Raw genomic sequence first — 23611 nt, 5'->3', positions numbered from 1 at the left:
ATCTCAGCACTTTGGAAGGCCGAGGTGGGCGGATCACCTGAGGTTGGCAGTTCAAGACCAGTCTGACCAAGATGGCGAAACCCCATCTCTACTAAAAATACAAAAATTAGCCGGGTGTGGTGGCACATGCCTGTAATCCTAGCTACTTGAGAGGCTGAGGCATGAGAATAGCTTGAACCCGGGTGGCAGAGATTTCAGTGAACCGAGATCACACCACTGCACTCCAGGCTGGGCAATAGAGTGAGACTCTATCTCAATAAAAAAAAGAAAAAAAAATAGTATTTTGTCTTAAGGATATCCTTAGGATTAACCAGATGTTCTGAAAATGTGTGTGCAGGCATGTTCACTTCTCTTTTTGTTGTTGTTGCAGCAAAAATTAGAAAACAGCAGTGAAAAATTATTTGAAATCATTGTAAACATATACAATGGAATATCATAAGCCAATAAAATAATGTAGATCTGTACACCTGGAAAAATATGCACATCTTTTGCATCTATATGCAAAGATGTTCATGACAAATTTTTGTTGTTGTTGTTTGAGACAGAGTTTTGCTCTGTCACCCAGGCTGAGTAGAGTGGTGTGATCTTGGCTCACGGCAACCTCCACCTGCCGGGTTCAAGCAGTTCTCCTGCCTCAGCCTCCCAAGTAGTTGGGATTACAGGGGCGTGTCACCACACCTGGCTAATTTTTGGTATTTTTAGTAGAGATGGGGTTTCATCATGTTGGCCAGGCTGGTCTTGAACTCCTGACCTTGTGATCTGCCCACCTCAGCCTACCAAAGTACTGGGATTACAGGAGTGAGCCACCGTGCCTGGCCTGTGTCATATTTTTAATGGGTGGTAAATATGACTTCAGTTTCTAGCCCTACTTCTCCCACCTTTTTCTGCAGAAAGTAGAGAGAGCAGAGAAAAGGATTTGGAAGTTTATGTATTAAAATGTTAACATTGGCTTTGTCTGAGGAAAGGATGTGGGAGTATTGGTGAAAAATATGAATGATTTCATTTTCTTTTTATCTACCTGTATCAACTTTTCTACAATGTGTTATGCTTAAAATCAGAAAAAAAAAAGTTATTTGTATCTGAAATGAAATGTGAGAGAATTCCTCTTTGGACATCTTTACAAATAAATTTAGTATTGACCTATCTAATCATGAATTTGGTCAAAGAAAAGGAAAGTAATGATAGTGGTGGGTGTCTTGAGATCAATATATATGAGTAGCTGTAAGGGAAGGCAATGAAGAGAAATGAACCACAAAGTTCCTTTGAGAAGAAAAGGCAAGTATGTACCAAGTATATAGGTGAAGCTGGTAGGCTGAATCCCTAATTGCTGCAAGTCCCGTGTTGGCCTACACATAATCTTTAATTAGGTAAGTATTACCCTAAGGCAAATTCATTATATATTATCCCTGAAAATGTATGTTGGCATATAGGGATCCATGATTCTGGAAACTAGATTTCCAGATTTAAAAAATGAAACCATTCTCTCTCATTCTAAGAGAATGAAAGTTAAGACTTTTTTGTTTTAGACTTTAAAGATTTTGACAAGCCATTCCTTCCATGATTCTATGGATGGATGTTTTTATATTTAAAGTTTGTCTTACTAACTAGTTCATTTTTCAGGTACACAAAGTTGTGAGTGTGAAACTTATAAAATTTTCTGTCTTTTGAACCGATTGCTGATGTATAATTTTGAGAATATTGAACTTTTTCTTTTTAGTTTTCATTGCAAATTTTTCCTTATCTGTTTAATTTACAGAACTGCTTCCCAAGTTCATTTAATGAAATTTTCACCAGATGGAGAATTTTTTGCCACTGCTGGGAAGGTAAATTGTGAAAATGCTATTGCTAAATTATGTGTTTATAGTTTACTTTGAAACTTTAAAAACATTAACTGGCTTCATTCTTTTATTTATTTAACTTGAAAATAATAATTTCCATTAACAATTTTTTGTTTGTTTGTTTTGAGATGGAGTCTCACTCTGTCACCCAGGCTGGAGTGCAGTGGCGCAGTCGTGGCTCACTGCAGCCTCCACCTCCCAGGTTCAAGCAGTTCTCCTGCCTCAGCCTCCCAAGTAGCTGGGACTACAGCCACGCGCCACCACGCCCGGCTAATTTTTGTGTTTTTTAATAGAGATGGGGTTTCACCATATTGGCCAGGCTGGTCGCGAACTCCTGACATTACAGGCGTGAGCCACCGTGCCTGGCCATTAAAAATTTTAAGTAGCAGAAATTGACTACATTATTGTGGTGTTAAAAGACTGTGTGATACAATTGAAATAACACAGACATAGGGGCAGATCTGGATATAAATCTGCCATTTACCAGCTTTATCCTCTTGGGCAAGTTAATCTTCTTGAGCCTTTCTTTTCTCATATGTAATATGAGAAAAAAACACCTACCTCATAGATAGTTAATGATAGGATTAATTTAGACAATATAGGCAGTATAGAGTCACCGGCACAGTGCCTTTCATGTAGTATGCAATCAATAAAGCATAGCTTCGACTTATATTACCTTTTAGCTGATGTATATTAGGCTGTTTTTAGTATATAAGACTTCATAGGCTTTCTAGAAAGATACTAGTAACCATTTCTTTAGTGTGCATACTTTGTTATTACCTGTTGATTTTAAAGCAATGTATTGCTTTGAAGTTATTTTTATTCATTGGTTCATAGAGCATTTCATGAACTGCTAATAAGTCAAGTTATTGTTCTCATGGCTCAAAGCCTTCTGCAAACTAAGAGTGTAAGATACTCTAAAACCACAGTAAGGTTTTTGTTTTTTAGGAGAGAAGTGGAGCTGTTTATTCTGATTGACTTTACAGGTGGGAACTCAGTTATAGCTTAAAAGCAGTACCTGGTACATTCTAGTCTCCTTTGCTTTTCCCTTATTTCCCAAATTAGGACTATAAATTTGATTGTACATAGAGTATTTTATGTAGTATTTATATATTAACTTGTTATTTTCATCATCAACATTTTCTTTGAAAAGTCACATGAAAATTCATGAAAAGTACTTTGTTGTTTTTTTTCCCCTATAATTAGCAGTCTTCATAAGTCTGCTAGTGGTATTGATTTCTTTTTTAATATTTGGCTTACTGGAAAAGAAATCCTTAGTTTTATCTTTCAGTCTTTCCTGAATGACTCCATTCCCCATACTCTAGTAATTAGCAAGCGTTTTTCTTGAACACAATACACACATTCACACACTTCGGTTTTTAAAGCACAATTAGGGAATGCTAATAGAAAAGTGCCAGAATCAGAATTTTGTTCTTAATTCCTCTGTGCCCAACGTCTCTTCCCATCCCCAAGTTCTTGCCATTGGGGAGAAGAGTCTTACTTTTGCTGTTTGGAGAAAAGTCTTACTTTTGCTATTTGATTTAATCTTTAATTCTGATCTGCATGTTTTTCTGGTTTCTTTTCTTCCTTAGGATGACTGTCTTTTGAAGGTATGGTATAATGTAGAAAACTGGCGGACAGCTGTTACTTCTCCAGATAGAAGTTCAGAAAAACAATCCCAAGGAGAAACTGACTTTTCTTTTGTGTATCTGGCCCATCCTCGAGCCGTAAATGGATTTTCCTGGCGTAAAACAAGCAAATATATGCCTAGGTCAGTGGATTGGTCATTTTTCCCCACATATTAAAGAACATCATCTTTGTTACTTTTGATTGCTTCTCTCACTTTTGAGAGTTCGTAGGTAATAGGACTTCTGAGCCTATGAAGATTGGAGTAATATTAAATAGTCTCTGGCCTGCACATCTCTGGCTGTGGGTCAACTATGTTTGATGCTTAGGATAAGAGCCGTATTAAAGGAGTTTAAGCTGGGATAATTTACTCCATATCAGATGTCTTTAAGTCACAGAGTTGTACATATTTTCTTTTTCTTTTTGTTTTGTGTCTAATCCTGTCATCTTTTTTCTCCAGATTGTTTGTTTATATTTTTACATAAATACTCTGTCATCTTGTACCTTCTAGTATCTCTTCCCTGGTTTTCTTCTTTTAAAAAATAGCTTTATTAAGAGGATATACTGTTAGTTCTTGTATGTTTATTTGACTGCACCCGCCATATCTGAGGAAAAGAAAGAGTAGGTTAATACCCTACATTATTCTTCTCTGAAATGGGTGTAAGTTTAACTACACAAGCACACAGTGACACATACATACATACCCCCAGTCCCTTCTTTTTTGTCTGTAGTTCTGGAAAGAGTTAATATCATACTGAATTTTAGTAGGTTATAGAGACCTATTACTTAAATATAGGTAGAAATTCCCTATTTTTTGTTTGTTTGTTTTTTGTTGTGTTTTTGTTTTGTTTTGTATTGAGACAGGGTCTTGCTCTGTCATCCAGACTGGAGTGCAGTGCCCCAATCATGGCTCACTGCAACCTCCGCCTCCTGGGCTCAAGTGATCCTCCCGCCTCAACTTCTCAAATAGCAGGGATTACAGGTGTGTGCCACCATGCTGGGCTAATATATTTTTTTCTTTTTGGATTTTTTGTAGAGATGGGGTGTTGCCATGTTGCCCAGGCTTGTCTTGAACTCCTGAGCTCAGATGATCTGCCTGCCTCAGTCTCCCAAAGTGCTGGAATTACAAGCATGAGCCACTGTGCGCAGCCAGAAATCCCATTTTGTACCATATGGCCATTTTCAATTTGGCCACACCATGTGGCATTTTTTTCCTACCTTTTCACTGTTTTGTGAATTTTGCTGACTAGATGTTTTGAGTTATACTGTAGCTATAGCCAGGACAGGGATAGAGAAAAGAGAATGAGAAAAAATGGAGTGAGTTGGGTATGAAGATGGGGAAAGGAGGAGAAACAAGGGGTTGGGGAAGGAAAGAAAAAAAGATGCTAGGAAGGGAGAGGTAGGAGACAGAAGGAGAGAGGTAGAAAGGGAGGGTGGCCTGGAAAGTCTGTGAAAGCAAAGAATGGTGGGAGAGGGAAGCCCAGAGAAGAGGTAGAAAGGGAGAAGAAGAGAGGGAAGTAGACAGAGGAGAGGGAGCCAGAGGGAGAGAGATGCAAGAATGGAGGAGGGACGGAGAAGGAGAGAACAACCAATACAAATCATGCTGTTCTCCCTTCTCTTCTGCAACTTCTTTTTTAGTCAGGTAGGTATGTTTAACAAAGTGGCCACTAGGCAGTATTTTGATTTCTTTTCTCATTACTTTAACTCACTGAGTTACTGATAAAACCTGCTGATTGTTCTGTTTTTAAAAATCAGATATATATGCTGGAACAAGTTGCTACTACAAAATATTGTGACTTTTTCTTTCTCTCTTCTAAAGTTACTGAATTCCCTGATGGAAGGTAGTCCTTGTTGATAGGGTTTCAGCCTTTGAGTTCTTGATGCTTATGGGACTTATTAACATATATGTAATTGATTTTTGCTTTTATTTTAAGGAGGTGGCAAAAAGGAAATTAACTGAAAGTCAAGGATGACTAAGGAGGGGAAGTGTTTAGTACTTACTTTACCATGAATATTCAATTCTTGCATTTCACTTCTTTGGGCATCTGTTAGGCAAGGAGAGAATAAGTGTACTCCGTAGTTACTGTCGGTTTTTGTGACTGTGCAGGTGCCTTTATAGGAAGTAGAAATGAAGCATATGATATAATTCAAAGAACTATCCACTCAATAAATCAGAAAATTTTATTACAAGATGTGGTTATTTCTTGTGTGTCAATTGAGAGATTGTGGCTTAATCTCAGTCTTTGTTTTTTTAGATGTAAAAAGAATCTTATTGAGAGCTGGGATGGTGGCACACACCTGTAATCCCAGGATGAGGCGGGAGGATTACTTGAACCGGAGGATTGCTTGAACCCAGGAGTTTGAGAACAGCCTGGGCAACATAGTGAGACCACATCTCTTAAAAAAAAGAAAGAACTTTTGGCAAGATTATTGAAACAAGAACTACTGAATTCTAGGCAGAAAAGACATAGATTGGCAAACATTTGCTGTGATGAAATCTATACATATTGATATTTTCTTCATTAGCATCTTAGTTGGTACATTTAAGTAATTACAGAAATATCATAGAATTGTCTGTGATACTATGTGGTATTTGTATTTTTGCTTCTAAAATCTTTTCATTCCTTAGGGCTTCTGTATGTAATGTACTGTTGACTTGCTGCAAAGATAATGTGTGTCGTCTTTGGGTAGAGACATTTTTACCAAATGATTGTTTGCTATACGGAGGTGACTACAGCCATTGGACTGGATCAATTAATTTAGCAAATAACTTCAAGAGAAATGCTTCTAGTAAAGAACGAGTTCAAAATGCTTTAGAAGTGAGTGTTTTTGTTACATTACTTACTACAAGTTTTAAACCCTTTGGTACATTGCCATTTTGGTAACAAAGTAATGTTATAAAAAATCTATATCCTAGGAAAATCATTCTTAGAAAATTTTCAGTTCTATTTGGTTCAAAAATATCTTTTTATCTAGATTTTGTCTGAAACACAAAACTACCTGTAATTATGAAGTTAATCTTAGGTTTACTGATGAGGATGATAAAAGGATGATTACATTTGACTTAGCTGAAGTAACATAAAGTAAAATCTGAGAATGCAAAGATTTAACTCTAAAAATAACTTATTTTTCCTTTCATAGAGCTTGAGTAGTTTATCCTATTCTGTTCTTCTACCATTTTATCTTTAGAAACCCCACCCCACCACCCAGAACTTTGGGGTCTTTACAAATTAATATTGAAAGTGAAAGTCAATTTTTGGTTTTTGGACATGCTAAAGGTAGAATAGTAATACATTTGATCATAGCCTAAAGGCTGAGAAACAATAGAATAGTAATACAGATTCTTTTTTTTTTTTTTTTTTTTTTTTTTTGAGGCAGATTCTCACTCTGTCAGTCAGGTTGGAATGCAGTGGCATGATCTTGGCTAACTGTATTCCTGGCCTTAGCCTCCTGAGTAGCTGGAATTACAGGTGCACATCACCATGCACATGCCCAGCTAATTTTTGTATTTTTTAATAGGGAGAGGGCTTCACCATGTTGGCCAGGGCTGGTCTCAAACTCTTGACCTCAAGTGATCTACCTGCCTCGGCTTCCCAAAGGGCTGGGATTACAGGCATAAACCATGGCGCTCGGCCTATTATTTTCTTAATATTGAAAACAGGAGGTGATTTTATGTTTTGTGGATTTGTTTTTTGCGGGGAGAGGGCTGCTTGTTGTTTTTTGAGACAGAGTCTCTCTCTGTCACACAGGATGGAATGTAGTGGCGTGGTATCAGCTCACTGCAATCTCTGCCTCCCGCGTTCAAGCAATTCTCCAACCTTAGCCTCCCAAGTAGCTGGGATTACAGGTGCGTGCCACCACGCCTGGCTAATTTTTGTATTTAAAGTGGAGATGGGATTTTGCCATGTTGGCTCAAGTAATCCTCCCACGCAGGCTGATCTTGAACTCCTGGCCTCAAGTGATCTGCCTGCCTTGGCCTCCCGAAGTACTGGGATCACAGGCATGAGCCACTATGCCTGACCCTGAAAATAGAAGTTATTTTAAAACAATTTATCTTTGAATGCTTTGTATGATTACGCAGCAACTATTTTTCTAATTTGAATAGTATTCTCATGGCTCAGAATATAATAAACTGTATTTTGATTCAACAACGAATAGAATGGTTACATGTAGTAATAGCTGAAAGAAGTTATTGACCAGGAATCTGAAGACTTGTTCTACCTTTTGCCCTGTCTCTTCTTAGCTAGATGATCTTGGGTTCTATCTAGGCTATTTTATCATATGAAAGATGAGAATAACAGTATTTACACTGCCTGCCTCGTGGCATCAAATGGGATGATCTCTATGAAAATGCTTTGTAAATTATGAAATGTCCCATGTGCAATGGTAATATTATTTAATACTATGTGGTCATAAGGAGTTAGCTATAGACAAAAGAGGACAGTGTGTGTAGAGACGTCATTCACAAACAATAGTATTGGAAAAAAAATTCTTTAACGTTTGATTTTAGGAACTACATTCTAAGAAAATAAGCCTAATAAAAATTACAAAATATTGTGTGAGGATTAAGAGAACATCCAGGTACTTTAAGTCATAACTTTATTCTTCAGGATTCAAATTTGCTATACCAAAATATTGAAAGATATTTTTACATATAAAATGTTAAAAGGCGTTTTTACATATAAAGCATATAAAATGTTCTGAACTAGGATATATGTAACTTCTGAAAATCATTATGTAACCTACACATGTACGACTTTTGACAATATAGGCATTAGTTTTGTTTCTATTCACACAGGTAAATCTGAGACATTTTCGAAGAGGTCGGAGGAGATCACTTGCACTTGTGGCACATACTGGATATCTGCCACATCAGCAGGATCCTCATCATGTGCACAGGAACACTCCACTGCATGCCAATGCACTTTGCCACTTTCATATTGCAGCCAGCATCAATCCAGCCACAGGTAATGAAACATTGTTCAAAACATGTTTCTGAAATTGAATAGTTTGATTTTATGACAAGTAAGTTGTACTTTTAGTTTTCAAATAAGTAAAATATTAGAGGTGACTTTCTTAGCCCACTTTTCATTGTAGCATGCTCACTGATTTCTGTTTGTTTGCCCTTTAAGACCATGATTTGACGTGTGAGTTAGGATCTTGATAAGGCATTGAAGTTCATTATTAGTTTATTCAAAAGATAATATTTGAACTGTTACTTAATAAAGGTTAGTACTACGGATGTAGTATTCTATTTTTTTACTTTTTATTTTTTGTCACTGTGTTGCTCAGGCTGGTCTCAAACTCCTGGCCTCAAGCAATCTTCTTGCCTTGGCCTCCCAAAATGCTGGGATTACCAGCATGAGCCACCATGTCCAACCTCTAAAAGTAGTATTTTATAATTATCATATAGTTGTTAAAATCTTTGTGTTTGGTACTTGATCTTTGGATCCATTCCATAAAGAGGGCAGAAATATGTAAAAGTTATTACTGGGAGAATTAAGAAACTTATCTCTGTAGTCAAATATGTACTATTAGACTAAGAGATCTAGAATATCTGGGTCTACCAATGAATTTGAAGATTTAAGTACTTATTATTTTTGAGATGGGGAATCCCTCCTGTTACCCAGGTTGGAGTATAGTGGCAGGAACATGGTTCGCTGCAACCTCGACTTCCCAGGCCCAGGTGATTCTTGCATCTCAGCCTCCCAAGTAGCTGGGACTATAGGTGCATACCACCATGTCCGGCTAGTTTTTTGTATTTTTAGTAGAAACTCAGTTTCACCATGTTGTCCAGGCTGGTCTCGAACTCCTGGGCTCAAGAGTTCCACCTGCCTTGGCCTCCTGAAGTGTTGAGATTATAGGCATGAGCCACTGTACCTAGCCAGGACTTACTATTTTAGTAACTTTTTTTTTTTTGGACAGAGTCTTGCTCCGTTGCCCAGGCTGGAATGCAGTGGTGTGATCTTGGCTCACTGCAGCCTCCGCCTCTTGGGGTCAAGTGATTCTCATGCCTCAGCCTCCTAAGAAACTGGGGTTACAGGAGTGTGCTACCATGCCCAGCTAATTTTGGCATTCTTAATAGAGATGGGTTTTCACCATGCTGACCAGGCTGATATTGAACTCCAGGCCTCAAGCATTCTGTCCGCCTCGAGTAAATAATTTTTATGATTCTAAAAACTAGTTGTCATAATTGGACCTTTTAAAGTAGAGCCTGGAATATTACTTGAGAAAAATATTAAAGGCAGTATTTGCATAAGGTGTTATTTGTACAAAAAGTGAAAAGTAAAAGCCTACTTTTCACCTCTACTCCACCTTTGTCCCTCTCTCTAGAAGATAACCACTAACAACTATTGATGAGTTTTTGTTTGTTACGAAATATTCTTTTTTTTTTTTGAGACAAAGTCTTGCTCTGTTGCCCAAGCTAGAGTGCAATGGCATGATCTTCGCTCACAGCATCCTCTGCCTCCTGATCAAGCAATTCTCCTGCCTCAGCCCCCTGAGTAGCTGAGATTGTAGGTGCCCACCACCACGCTCAGCTAATTTTTTATATTTTTGGTACAGACGGGGTTTCACCATGTTGACCAAGCTGGTCTCAAACTCCTGACCTTGTGATCTGCCTGCCTCGGCCTCCCAAAGTGCTGGGATTACAGGCAGGAGCCACCGTGCCTGGCCTTTCTTTACCTTTCTTTTAAAAAATAGATTTGGAGAAAATTGTTTATACTCCTTGAGTTCATTCTAGCCTTTACAGTTTAGCAGACACCAGCATGATCCAGGTTTGATTTAATGTGATACTTAAATTTTTGCTTACTTCCACTAATTAGGGATTATTTGCAACAACTCACTGGATTTGTACTTCAGTATACTCACTTTTACATTCATATCAAAAGTAACACCAAGGAGCTGGGCACGGTCGCTCATCCCTGTAATCCCAACATTTTGGGAGGCCGAGGTGGGCGGATCGCCTGAGGCCAGGAGTTCAAGACCAGCCTGCCCAACATGGTAAAACCCTTTCTCTACCAAAAATACAAAAAAAAAAAAAAAAAAAAAAAAATTATCCGGGTGTGGTGGCAGGCACCTGTAGTCCCAGCTACTTGGGAGGCTGGGGCAGGAAAATTACTTGAACCTGGGAGGCAGAGGTTGTAGTGAGCTGAAATTACACCACTACACTCCAGCCTGGGTGACAGAGCGAGACTCCATCTCAAAAAAAAAAAGAATACCAAGGAACAAATGCTTTTTTAGCTGAGGTGACTGTCTTGAATGCTTTCCTTGAACATGAGAAGGGAACCTCAACTTCAGTCTTGATGATAACAAATAAGCAGTCCATCTTAGAAATAGCTCATTAAAGAGGTTGATAGGTCAGTCTATTAAGTAAAAACTAGTTGTTGTTGATATTAAGATACATACGTTACTAGTTCCTTTGACATTATGGTGATGACTTTTTTTTTTTTGAGACGGAGTCTCGCTCTGTCGCCAAACTGGAGTGCAGTGGTATAATCAAGGCTTGCTGCAACATCTGCCTCCCCGGTTCAACTGATTCTTCTGCCTCAGCCTCCTGAGTAGCTGGAATTACAGGCAGGCACCACCACTCCTGGCTAATTTTTGTATTTTTAGTAGAGTTGATGTTTCAACATGTTGGCCGGACTGGTCTCAAACTCCTGACCTCGTGATCCGCACACCTTGACCTCCCAAGGTGCTGGTATTACAGACGTGAACCACTGCGCCCAGCCAACTTATTTTTTTTGTGTGGATCAGTTTAAAATTTGCTTGTTATCAAAATTCGTTATAAATTAAGATATTTCTATTAACAGAGCTACAAATTATAGACGTCATGTGAATATTTTTCAGTTTTAAAACATTTATGGTTAAATGAATTATGCTATATGACCTGAAATATATAATTTAATTTCCATTACAATAGATACATTAAATTTACCATTTAAATCTGTTACTACTAATAATAGTGGCAAACATTATGTTGGGAATCTTTTCTTTTACATCACATTGTTATGTGGATTTTTGACAGTAGAAACAAAAATACAGAAATGCAATATATGAATATAACTAAATGCAGAATGGTGACTTTTTTCTCTTTGAGGGTAAAAAGACATTTTTTCTCTTCTAGTGAAATAGAGAGACAGCATAAATAGAAAAATATTGGTTTGTTAGCTTTACAGTTTTGCCTAGAAATTATCTATGAATGCATTTTTCCCCCTGCTACTTACCAAGAGTATAAAAAGGGAGTTAAAGGAAAGTTTCCTTGTTGGTTACTACCATAAGAAAGATGCTATATTCTATTTTAGCAGGGCCAATATATGGAAAATAGCTAAATTAAATGTTGTAAAAAAATGAATTAGTAATGAGATTCTAGCTAAGGAGGGCACTAAATGAGGATTATATATATATATATTTATTTATTATTGTTTTTTGAGACAGAGTCTCACTCTGTCACCCAGGCTGAAGTACAGTGGTGCCATCTTGGCTAACGGCAAACTCCGCCTGCCGGGTTCACGCCATTCTCCTGCCTCAGCCTCCCGAGTAGCTGGGACTACAGGCGCCTACCACCACTCCCGGCTAATTTTTTGTATTTTTAATAGAGGCAGGGTTTCACCGTGTTAGCCAGGATGGTCTCGATCTCCTGACCTCGTGATCCACACGCATCGGCCTCCCAGAGTGCTGGGATTACAGGCATGAACCACTGCATCCGGCCAATGTATATTTTAAAAATCCAAAACAAACAAAGGTTACTATAAAAAAGCTCTGGATGCACTGTAAGCATATAGGTTTTTTTCTTTTTTTCATGTGTATTTTTAAACAATGGAAGGATCAACTGTGTTAGACTAAATTATGTTATTGGCTGGGTGCAGTGGCTCGTGCCAATAATCCCAGCACTTTGGGAGGCCGAGGCAGTGGTGAAGTCAGGAGTTCGAGACCAGCCTGGCCAACATGGTGAAACCCCATCTCTACTAAAAATATAAAATTAGCCAGGTTTGGTGGTGCATGCCTGTAATCCCAGCTACTTGGGAGACTGAGGCAGGAGAATCACTTGAACCTGGGAGGCAGAAGTTGCAGTAAGCTGAGATTGCGCCGTTGCACTCCAGCCTAGACAGCAACAGTGAAACTATGTCTCAAAAATAAAATATAAATATATGTATTTATTACATTATTGTATATGCTTCATTGAATGGAACCTTTGTATTATAATTATCGAAAAAGCAGTTTGCGTCATATTATGGCAATTTATCCTCATTGAAAATCTTGCAGTATCCTTTTATTTTGGAATATCCTGTCAACAGTCATACCACCAGGACATGAATGTATAACAACAAAATGTTCTCTTGCATTAAATTGAGGATACCTGTTCAATGAAAGACGAAAAGGAAAATGTAGGAAATGTACTTAGAGCTGTTATTTCTAAGTGCACAACACCATGGACAATTCAAGACATTATAACCTCCATCAAGAACAATAACAAAAAAAAATTTTTGTCAGTCTGTTAAATCCATCATTATAGACAAAACTGGTGAAGATTGATTAGGCAGATTCATCTAACACTGATGTCCAAGCTGGCATTGACAACTAATGCATAACTGGTGGTTAGTAGAGAGCTTAAAAGATCTTCACTTTCGAAGATGGCTGAATAGGAACAACTCCAGTCTCCAACTCCCAGCGCGAGCCACACAGAAGACCGGTGATTTCTGCATTTTCAACTGAGGTACTGGGTTCATCTCACTGGGGAGTGCCAGACGATCAGTGCTGGTCAGCTGCTGCAGCCCGACCAGCGAGAGCTGAAGCAGGGCGAGGCATTGCCTCACCTGGAAAGCGCAAGGGGGAAGGGAATCCCTTTTCCTAGCCAGGGGAACTGAGACACACAACACCTGGAAAATCGGGTAACTCCCACCCCAAAACTGCACTTTAAGCAAACAGGCACACCAGGAGATCATATCCCACACCTGGCCGGGAGGGTCCCACACCCACGGAGCCTCCCTCATTGCTAGCACAGCAGTCTGTGATCTACCTGCAAGGCAGCAGCGAGGCTGGGGGAGGGGCGCCCGCCTTTGCTGAGGCTTAAGTAGGTAAACAAAGCTGCTGGGAAGCTCGAACTGGGTGGAGCTCACAGCAGCTCAAGGAAACCTGCCTGTCTCTGTAGACTCCACCTCTGGGGACAGGGCACAGTAAACATTAACAAACGCAGCAGCTCTGCAGACGCAAACGACTCTGTCTGACAGCTTTGAAGAGAGCAGTGGATCTCCCAACACGGAGGTTGAGATCTGAGAAGGGACAGACTCCCTGCTCAAGTGGGTCCCTGACCCCTGAGTAGCCTAACTGGGAGACATCCCCCACTAGGGGCAGTCTGACACCCCACACCTCACAGGGTGGAGTACACCCCTGAGAGGAAGCTTTCAAAGCAAGAATCAGACAGGTACACTCACTGTTCAGAAATATTCTATCTTCTGCAGCCTCTGCTGCTGATACCCAGGCAAACAGGGTCTGGAGTGGACCTCAAGCAATCTCCTACAGCTACAACCTACAGCTGAGGATCCTGACTGTTAGAAGGAAAGCTATCAAACAGGAAGGACACCTACACCAAAACCCAATCAGTACATCACCATCATCAAAGACAAGAGGCAGATAAAACCACAAAGATGGGGAAAAAGCAGGGCAGAAAAGCTGGAAATTCAAAAAATAAGAGCGCATCTCCCCCGGCAAAGGAGCGCAGCTCATCGCCAGCAACGGATCAAAGCTGGACGGAGAATGACTTCGACGAGATGAGAGAAGAAGGCTTCAGTCCATCAAATTTCTCAGAGCTAAAGGAGGAATTACGTACCCAGCTCAAAGAAACTAAAAATCTTGAAAAAAAAGTGGAAGAATTGATGGCTAGAGTAATTAATGCAGAGAAGCTCACAAACGAAATGAAAGAGACGAAAACCATGGCACGAGAAATACGTGACAAATGCACAAGCTTCAGTAACTGACTCGATCAACTGGAAGAAAGAATATCAGCGATGGAGGATCAAATGAATGAAATGAAGCGAGAAGAGAAACCAAAAGAAAAAAGAAGAAAAAGAAATGAACAAAGCCTGCAAGAAGTATGGGATTATGTAAAAAGACCAAATCTACGTCTGATTGGGGTGCCTGAAAGTGAGGGGGAAAATGGAACCAAGTTGGAAAACACTCTTCAGGATATCATCCAGGAGAACTTCCCCAACCTAGTAGGGCAGGCCAACATTCAAATCCAGGAAATACAGAGAACGCCACAAAGATACTCCTTGAGAAGAGCAACTCCAAGACACATAATTGCCAGATTCACCAAAGTTGAAATGAAGGAAAAAATCTTAAGGGCAGCCAGAGAGAAAGGTCGGGTTACCCACAAAGGGAAGCCCATCAGACTAACAGCAGATCTCTCGGCAGAAACTCTTCAAGCCAGAAGAGAGTGGGGGCCAATATTCAACATTCTTAAAGAAAAGAATTTTAAACCCAGAATTTTATATCCAGCCAAACTAAGTTTCATAAGTGAAGGAGAAATAAAATCCTTTACAGATAAGCAAATGCTTAGAGATTTTGTCACCACCAGGCCTGCCTTACAAGAGACCCTGAAGGAAGCACTAAACATGGAAAGGAACAACCGGTACCAGCCATTGCAAAAACATGCCAAAATGTAAAGACCATCAAGGCTAGGAAGAAACTGCATCAACTAACGAGCAAAATAACCAGTTAATATCATAATGGCAGGATCAAGTTCACACATAACAATCTTAACCTTAAATGTAAATGGACTAAATGCTCCAATTAAAAGACACAGACTGGCAAACTGGATAAAGAGTCAAGATCCATCAGTCTGCTGTATTCAGGAGACCCATCTGACACGCAGAGACATACATAGGCTCAAAATAAAGGGATGGAGGAAGATTTACCAAGCAAATGGAGAACAAAAAAAAGCGGGGGTTGCAATACTAGTCTCTGATAAAACAGACTTTAAACCATCAAAGATCAAAAGAGACAAAGAAGGCCATTACATAATGGTAAAGGGATCAATTCAACAGGAAGAGCTAACTATCCTAAATATATATGCACCCAATACAGGAGCACCCAGATTCATAAAGCAAGTCCTTAGAGACTTACAAAGAGACTTAGACTCCCATACAATAATAATGGGAGACTTCAACACTCCACTGTCAACATTAGACAGATCAACAAGACAGAAAGTTAACAAGGATATCCAGGAATTGAACTCATCTCTGCAGCAAGCAGACCTAATAGACATCTATAGAACTCTCCACCCCAAATCAACAGAATATACATTCTTCTCAGCATCACATCGTACTTACTCCAAAATTGACCATGTAATTGGAAGTAAAGCACTCCTCAGCAAATGTACAAGAACAGAAATTATAACAAACTGTCTCTCAGACCACAGTGCAATCAAATTAGAACTCAGGACTAAGAAACTCAATCAAAACCGCTCAACTACATGGAAACTGAACAACCTGCTCCTGAATGACTACTGGGTACATAACGAAATGAAGGCAGAAATAAAGATGTTCTTTGAAACCAATGAGAACAAAGATACAACATACCAGAATCTCTGGGACACATTTAAAGCAGTGTGTAGAGGGAAATTTATAGCACTAAATGCCCACAAGAGAAAGCAGGAAAGATCTAAAATTGACACTCTAACATCGCAATTAAAAGAACTAGAGAAGCAAGAGCAAACACATTCGAAAGCTAGCAGAAGGCAAGAAATAACTAAGATCAGAGCAGAACTGAAGGAGATAGAGACACAAAAAACCCTCCAAAAAATCAATGAATCCAGGAGTTGGTTTTTTGAAAAGATCAACAAAATTGACAGACCACTAGCAAGACTAATAAAGAAGAAAAGAGAGAAGAATCAAATCGACGCAATTAAAAATGATAAAGGGGATATCACCACCGACCCCACAGAAATACAAACTACCATCAGAGAATACTATAAACACCTCTACGCAAATAAACTGGAAAATCTAGAAGAAATGGATCATTTCCTGGACACTTACACTCTTCCAAGACTAAACCAGGAAGAAGTTGAATCCCTGAATAGACCAATAGCAGGCTCTGAAATTGAGGCAATAATTAATAGCCTACCAACCAAAAAAAGTCCAGGACCAGATGGATTCACAGCTGAATTCTACCAGAGGTACAAGGAGGAGCTGGTACCATTCCTTCTGAAACTATTCCAATCAATAGAAAAAGAGGGAATCCTCCCTAACTCATTTTATGAGGCCAACATCATCCTGATACCAAAGCCTGGCAGAGACACAACAAAAAAAGAGAATTTTAGACCAATATCCCTGATGAACATCGATGCAAAAATCCTCAATAAAATACTGGCAAACCGGATTCAGCAGCACATCAAAAAGCTTATCCACCATGATCAAGTGGGCTTCATCCCTGGGATGCAAGGCTGGTTCAACATTCGCAAATCAATAAACATAATCCAGCATATAAACAGAACCAAAGACAAGAACCACATCATTATCTCAATAGATGCAGAAAAGGCTTTTGACAAAATTCAACAGCCCTTCATGCTAAAAACACTCAATAAATTCGGTATTGATGGAACGTACCTCAAAATAATAAGAGCTATTTATGACAAACCCACAGCCAATATCATACTGAATGGGCAAAAACTGGAAAAATTCCCTTTGAAAACTGGCACAAGACAGGGATGCCCTCTCTCACCACTCCTATTCAACATAGTGTTGGAAGTTCTGGCTAGGGCAATCAGGCAAGAGAAAGAAATCAAGGGGATTCAGTTAGGAAAAGAAGAAGTCAAATTGTCCTTGTTTGCAGACGACATGATTGTATATTTAGAAAACCCCATTGTCACAGCCCAGAATCTCCTTAAGCTGATAAGCAACTTCAGCAAAGTCTCAGGATACAAAATTAATGTGCAAAAATCACAAGCATTCTTATACACCAGTGACAGTCAAACAGAGAGCCAAATCAGGAATGAACTTCTATTCACAATTGCTTCAAAGAGAATAAAATACCTAGGAATCCAACTTACAAGGGATGTAAAGGACCTCTTCAAGGAGAACTACAAACCACTGCTCAGTGAAATAAAAGAGGACACAAACAAATGGAAGAACATACCATGCTCATGGATAGGAAGAATCAATATCGTGAAAATGGCCATACTGCCCAAGGTAATTTATAGATTCAATGCCATTCCCATCAAGCTACCAATGAGTTTCTTCACAGAATTGGAAAAAAACTGCTTTAAAGTTCATATGGAACCAAAAAAGAGCCCGCATCTCCAAGACAATCCTAAGTCAAAAGAACAAAGCTGGAGGCATCACGCTACCTGACTTCAAACTATACTACAAGGCTACAGTAACCAAAACAGCATGGTACTGGTAGCAAAACAGAGATATAGACCAATGGAACAGAACAGAGTCCTCAGAAATAATACCACACATCTACAGCCATCTGATCTTTGACAAACCTGAGACAAACAAGAAATGGGGAAAGGATTCCCTATTTAATAAATGGTGCTGGGAAAATTGGCTAGCCATAAGTAGAAAGCTGAAACTGGATCCTTTCCTTACTCCTTATACGAAAATTAATTCAAGATGGATTAGAGACTTAAATGTTAGACCTAATACCATAAAAATCCTAGAGGAAAACCTAGGTAGTACCATTCAGGACATAGGCATGGGCAAAGACTTCATGTCTAAAACACCAAAAGCAACGGCAGCAAAAGCCAAAATTGACAAATGGGATCTCATTAAACTAAAGAGCTTCTGCACAGCAAAAGAAACTACCATCAGAGTGAACAGGCAACCTACAGAATGGGAGAAAATTTTTGCAATCTACTCATCTGACAAAGGGCTAATATCCAGAACCTACAAAGAACTCAAACAAATTTACAAGAAAAAAACAAACAACCCCATCAAAAAGTGGGCAAAGGATATGAACAGACATTTCTCAAAAGAAGACATTCATACAGCCAACAGACATGAAAAAATGCTCATCATCACTGGCCATCAGAGAAATGCAAATCAAAACCACAATGAGATACCATCTCACACCAGTTAGAATGGCGGTCATTCAAAAGTCAGGAAACAACAGGTGCTGGAGAGGATGTGGAGAAATAGGAACACTTTTACACTGTTGGTGGGATTGTAAACTAGTTCAACCATTATGGAAAACAGTATGGTGATTCCTCAAGGATCTAGAACTAGATGTACCATATGACCCAGCCATCCCATTACTAGGTATATACCCAAAGGATTATAAATTATGCTGCTATAAAGACACATGCACACGTATGTTTATTGCAGCACTATTCACAATAGCAAAGACTTGGAATCAACCCAAATGTCCATCAGTGACAGATTGGATTAAGAAAATGTGGCACATATACACCATGGAATACTATGCAGCCATAAAAAAGGATGAGTTTGTGTCCTTTGTAGGGACATGGATGCAGCTGGAAACCATCATTCTCAGCAAACTATCACAAGAACAGAAAACCAAACACCGCATGTTCTCACTCATAGGCGGGAACTGAACAATGAGATCACTTGGACTCGGGAAGGGGAACATCACACACCGGGGCCTATCGTGGGGAGGGGGGAGGGGGGAGGGATTGCATTGGGAGTTATACCTGATGTAAATGACGAGTTGATGGGTGCAGCACACCAACATGGCACAAGTATACATATGTAGCAAACCTGCACGTTGTGCACATGTACCCTACAACTTGAAGTTTAATAATAATAAATAAATTAAAAAAAAAAAAAAAAAAAAGATCTTCACTTTCTATTGTTCTTTTTAGGGATCTTGAAGAGTTCTGTTCTAAAATATGTTGTTGAGTTGAGCTTCTCAGTTTGCTTTCTCATTCTCAAATTGATACTGTTTTTCCTTTAATTATTTGCCCTGTGCTTAAATTCCTTTTTGCTCTTGGCACCGTTGGAGCTCAGTTTCATGGTCCTTCAGTTTTTGAACTTTTTTTTCACCTTCTCTTGAACACCTTCTCCGTCTCTGTCTCCATCTTCTTCATTTTAGCTACATGCTCTCATCTTTCCTCTTCCGTTTGTGCCAGAGGGCTCTTAGTAAGCTGCCCTTTATTCTTGTTGTTACCAACTCCATTGTAAGTCAGCTGCCAATTTTTTGCTTCTGTAGTTTTCGTAGTGGGCATTATCAGGAACATCTTTCAAGTCTTGTATGTGTGTTCCTATCAACATATTCCTTTGAATTGTAAAATTACGGTGTTCACCATATTCAACATCAGTAACACCCCTAGGATACTGCTTTCCTCTGACTCTCAATAGTAGTATTAACTTCAATAGTAGTATTACTGCCTACCACAGCAAGAGGTACACAGGCCTTTTTCCTTTTTTTTTTTTTTTTTTTTGGAGACAGAGTCTCACTCTGGCTTCAAGTGATTCCTGTGACTCAGCCTCCCAAGTAGCTACAATTACAGGCACATGCCACCATGCCCAGCTAATTTTTGTATTTTTAGTAGAGATGGGGTTTCGTCATGTTGACCAGGCTGATCTCGAACCCCTGGCCTCAAGTGATCTGCCTGCTCCGGCCTCCCAGAGTGATGGGATTACAGACATGAGCCGCTGCACCCAGCCAGTCCTTTATCTTTTTAACAAGTTTATTTTCTTCATCTTATGTTTTTGGAAATTCATGTATGTAATTTTATGTTCGTGGATTTCTTTCATTATCTGTTTTTAAACTATTGACGTTTCTGTGGTATCAGCATGTCTGCTTTGGCAATAAGTGGGATGATACTCACTTTTTCAAGCAAAAACTTCATAAACTTAGTATCCAATGGTTTAAGTCCATGTCCTGAAGGAGCAATGAAGTATAAACAACACTGCACCCTGTTACCAGGCATCTGACATCTGTTTTATCATGATTCTCCATTTAGGTGGTCCTCAATTTCCTGTCAGTGTAGTCAGTAACCAACAATTACTATTACCTATTGCAACTCTAAATCCTAGGATATCAACTCTTGTGAGCAGCATCTGAACACCACCTTCTTTGATTAAAACTTTGTGTAGTTCCACCTGCACGATCTTTTTAATTCTGTGAGAAGGATCTGGATACTCTGGAGAATACAAATCTGTGAGGAATAATGAGTCAATTAATGTAAAGTTTCTGAATCCAGATTTACCAACTACCATAAGTATGTATTCCAACCCTCTCTTCACTGATTTTCTGGATATTTGATTTGGGAGGTTGGAAAAATCCCACGTAGACTTCAGGGTTCTTCTGTTGACCTACGATGCTGCTGTTGATGCGTCTCTCCTCAGCAGCGGATCTCTTGCTGACTGGCATCTCCTCCCCACTCCATGACTAGCCCCAGCTGGAAATCTTATTTAGAGGTTACATAAAATGTATTCCAGAGATTTAAAGATAAATATTATAAATTTGTTCAGACCTGTAGAATGTACAACACCAAGAATGAACCCTAAGGTAAACTATAGACTTTGGGTGATAGTGATATTTCAGTGTGGATTCATCAATTTTAATAAATGTAGTAGTGGATGTTGATAATGTGGGAGGCTGTGAATATGTAGGATGGGGAATATGGCTGTACCTTTGAATTTTGCTGTGAACTTAAAACTACTCTAAAAAATAGTCTTTAAAAAATCTCAAAATAGGCCGGGCACAGTGGCTCACGCTTGTAATCCCAGCACTTTGGGAGGCTGAGGCAGGTGGATCACGAGGTCAAGAGATCAAGACCATCCTGGCCAACATGGTGAAACCCTGTCTCTACTAAAAATACAAAAATTAGCTGGGCGTGGTGGCACATGCCTGTAATCCCAGCTACTCAGGAAGCTGAGGCAGGAGAATGGCCTGAACCAGGGAATTTGCAGTGAGCCAAAATCACGCCAGTGCACTCCAGCCTGACAACAGAGCAAGACTCTGTCTCAAAAAGAAAAAAAAAAAAAAAACTCAAAATAAAATTAAAAAGTGAAAGAGAAAGACTTTCAGGCAAACAAAATATAAATGTAATAGTAATAAAAATATGAAACATGGATGTTTTATATGCTAGAAGGTAAAAATTTTAATTTTACAATCTTTTTTTCTCTTACAGACATTCCACTTCTTCCATCTATTACATCTCTGAGTCTAAATGAAAATGAAGAGAAGACTGGACCTTTTGTTGTACACTGGCTAAACAATAAAGAACTGCATTTTACTTTGTCCATGGAAGTTTTTTTACAGCAACTTAGAAAAAGTTTTGAGCAACCATCTTCTGAGGCCAGTGTAGAAGATTCTAATCAGGCAGATGTAAAATCTGATGAAGGTAAAACTTTAAGAAGAAAGAAAAATTTAAAGTTTTGTTCAAAATAGCAGACATTTTCGTATTAGGGTAAAACTAGCTACTTGTAGGAAATAAACTCCAAAATTGCAATGACGTGATCTAAACATGGACTAGCTCATTTAATAATCTAGTGTAGATATTTCTGTTCCAGGTGGCTTTCTTCCACATGGTTATTTAAGGACTCAGGCTTCTCATTCTTCTGGTTTTGTTAGCCCTTAGGACTTTCCTGTATAAAGGACTCTCTGTAGACTGGCAGCATTGGTGTTACCCAGGAGCTCGTTAGAATGCGTGTCTCAAGGTCCACACAGACCCACCAAACCAGAATCTGCAATTTAATGAAATTTCCAGGTGGTTTGTATGTACATTGAAGTTTGAGAAGCATTGGAACTAGTACCTTAAATTTCTCTACCTTTGGCCTTCAGTTGGTATAGAGAGAGAGGTAGAGAGAAAGAAAGCATAGCTGTTTTCTCAGCTACCTTGATTGACATTATATCACTTACACTGTCATTCAGCTGACAAGAACTAGTCACAGGGCCCGTGTAGTTCCTGACTGTATAGGCTTTATGTACTGAGAAATGGGAAGTAAGAAACTGTGGTGGGCAGCTAGCCATGTGTTTTGGTTTTTTTTAAAGTTTTCTTTTAATGTCAAGATTGTTCGTGATCATTAGGGAAGAAAAATCGAACAAGTATACACAAAGTTTCCACATTGTTAAGTTTGATAAGTATCCTTCCAGTTTGATTCTTTTCTTATGCTCATACAAACATCTAAATACAGACTCTTAAAAGTTGTACTGTGGGTGCTCATTTTTATACAGAAATAATGTTCTGTACTTTGTTTTTTTGTTTGTTTGTTTGTTTTTTCGAGATGGAGTCTTGCTCTGTGACCCAGGCTGGAGTGCAGTGGTGCAATCTTGGCTTACTGCAGCCTCCACCTCCTGGGTTCAAACAATTCTCCTGCCTCAGCCTCCTGATTAGCTGGGATTACAGGCACCTGCCACCACGCCCGGCTAATTTTTGTATTTTTAGTAGAGAGAGGATTTCACCATGTTGGCCAGGCTGGTCTCAAACTCCTGACCTCACGTGATCCACCCACCAGGGCCTCCCAAAGTGCTGGGATTACAGGCGTGAAACACCACGCTCGGCCTGCACTTTGTTTTAATTCAGTCAGTAATGGGCAGTTTTTCATTTCATTGTATTTAATGGTTGCTGAGTATTCCATGTCTAAAGAAAATGTCTAATAGGTCTTCTATTGACAGACATTTAAATTGATTTAAATTGTTTTTCATTATTCTAGGTACAATGACTTGTCTTTTTAATTTTTGTGTGAGTTTTTCTATAACCTTGATTTCTAGGTGTAGAATTTCCAGGGAGTGTACCAATTTTAAATATCAATAACTTCTGACAAATTGCCCTCCAGGAATGTTTTACTAGTATTTACTTCCTCTTAGTGTATCTAAATATATGCTTTACATCCTTATCAACACTGAATGTTTTCATTATATTACTTTTTTTTTTTTGCCAGTTGATAAGCGGACAATGGACAACTTGTTTTACTTTGCATTTTCTTGATGCAAATTAAGCAGAATATCTTTTATTATATTTTAGCCCTTCTATGACTTCCCTTTTAATACCCTTTATCTAATTTCCTGCTGAGTTTTTTTTTTTTTTTTCTAATTGATTTGTATATCTTGACTTACTTTTTAAATCTGGTAAATAGTCAAAACTTAAAAAAAAATATGTCTCTTCAGATAATGGCTCTATATTGCTAACCAGGAATTAGGGGAGGGTGAGGGGACTGGGATTTTTGAAAGAGGAAAGA

General features: G+C 39.0%; 1 protein-coding gene and 2 pseudogenes across 5 annotated transcripts in view; 1 reads left to right on the top strand and 2 right to left on the bottom strand.

The window, feature by feature from the left end:
• The window catches only part of DMXL1 (Dmx like 1), a 181779-nt gene that overhangs the window by 39879 nt on the left and 118289 nt on the right, over positions 1–23611 (top strand). For all 5 annotated transcript variants that reach the window (XM_038008726.2, XM_038008720.2, XM_008014213.3 and 2 more), the window contains 5 exons: positions 1757–1823; positions 3431–3609; positions 6094–6283; positions 8263–8431; positions 21562–21774. In XM_038008726.2, the coding sequence (XP_037864654.2) occupies positions 1757–1823; positions 3431–3609; positions 6094–6283; positions 8263–8431; positions 21562–21774 (818 nt within the window). The remainder of the gene's footprint in view (positions 1–1756; positions 1824–3430; positions 3610–6093; positions 6284–8262; positions 8432–21561; positions 21775–23611) is intronic.
• LOC103245148 (septin-7 pseudogene) lies at positions 12761–19844 on the bottom strand (annotated as a pseudogene).
• LOC140708560 (septin-7 pseudogene) lies at positions 20022–21227 on the bottom strand (annotated as a pseudogene).

The sequence above is a fragment of the Chlorocebus sabaeus genome, chromosome 23 (assembly GCF_047675955.1).
Source record: "Chlorocebus sabaeus isolate Y175 chromosome 23, mChlSab1.0.hap1, whole genome shotgun sequence".
Classification (NCBI taxonomy): domain Eukaryota; kingdom Metazoa; phylum Chordata; class Mammalia; order Primates; family Cercopithecidae; genus Chlorocebus; species Chlorocebus sabaeus.
Note: the sequence above shows the minus strand (reverse complement) of the source record. Positions and strands in the feature narration are given on the sequence as shown.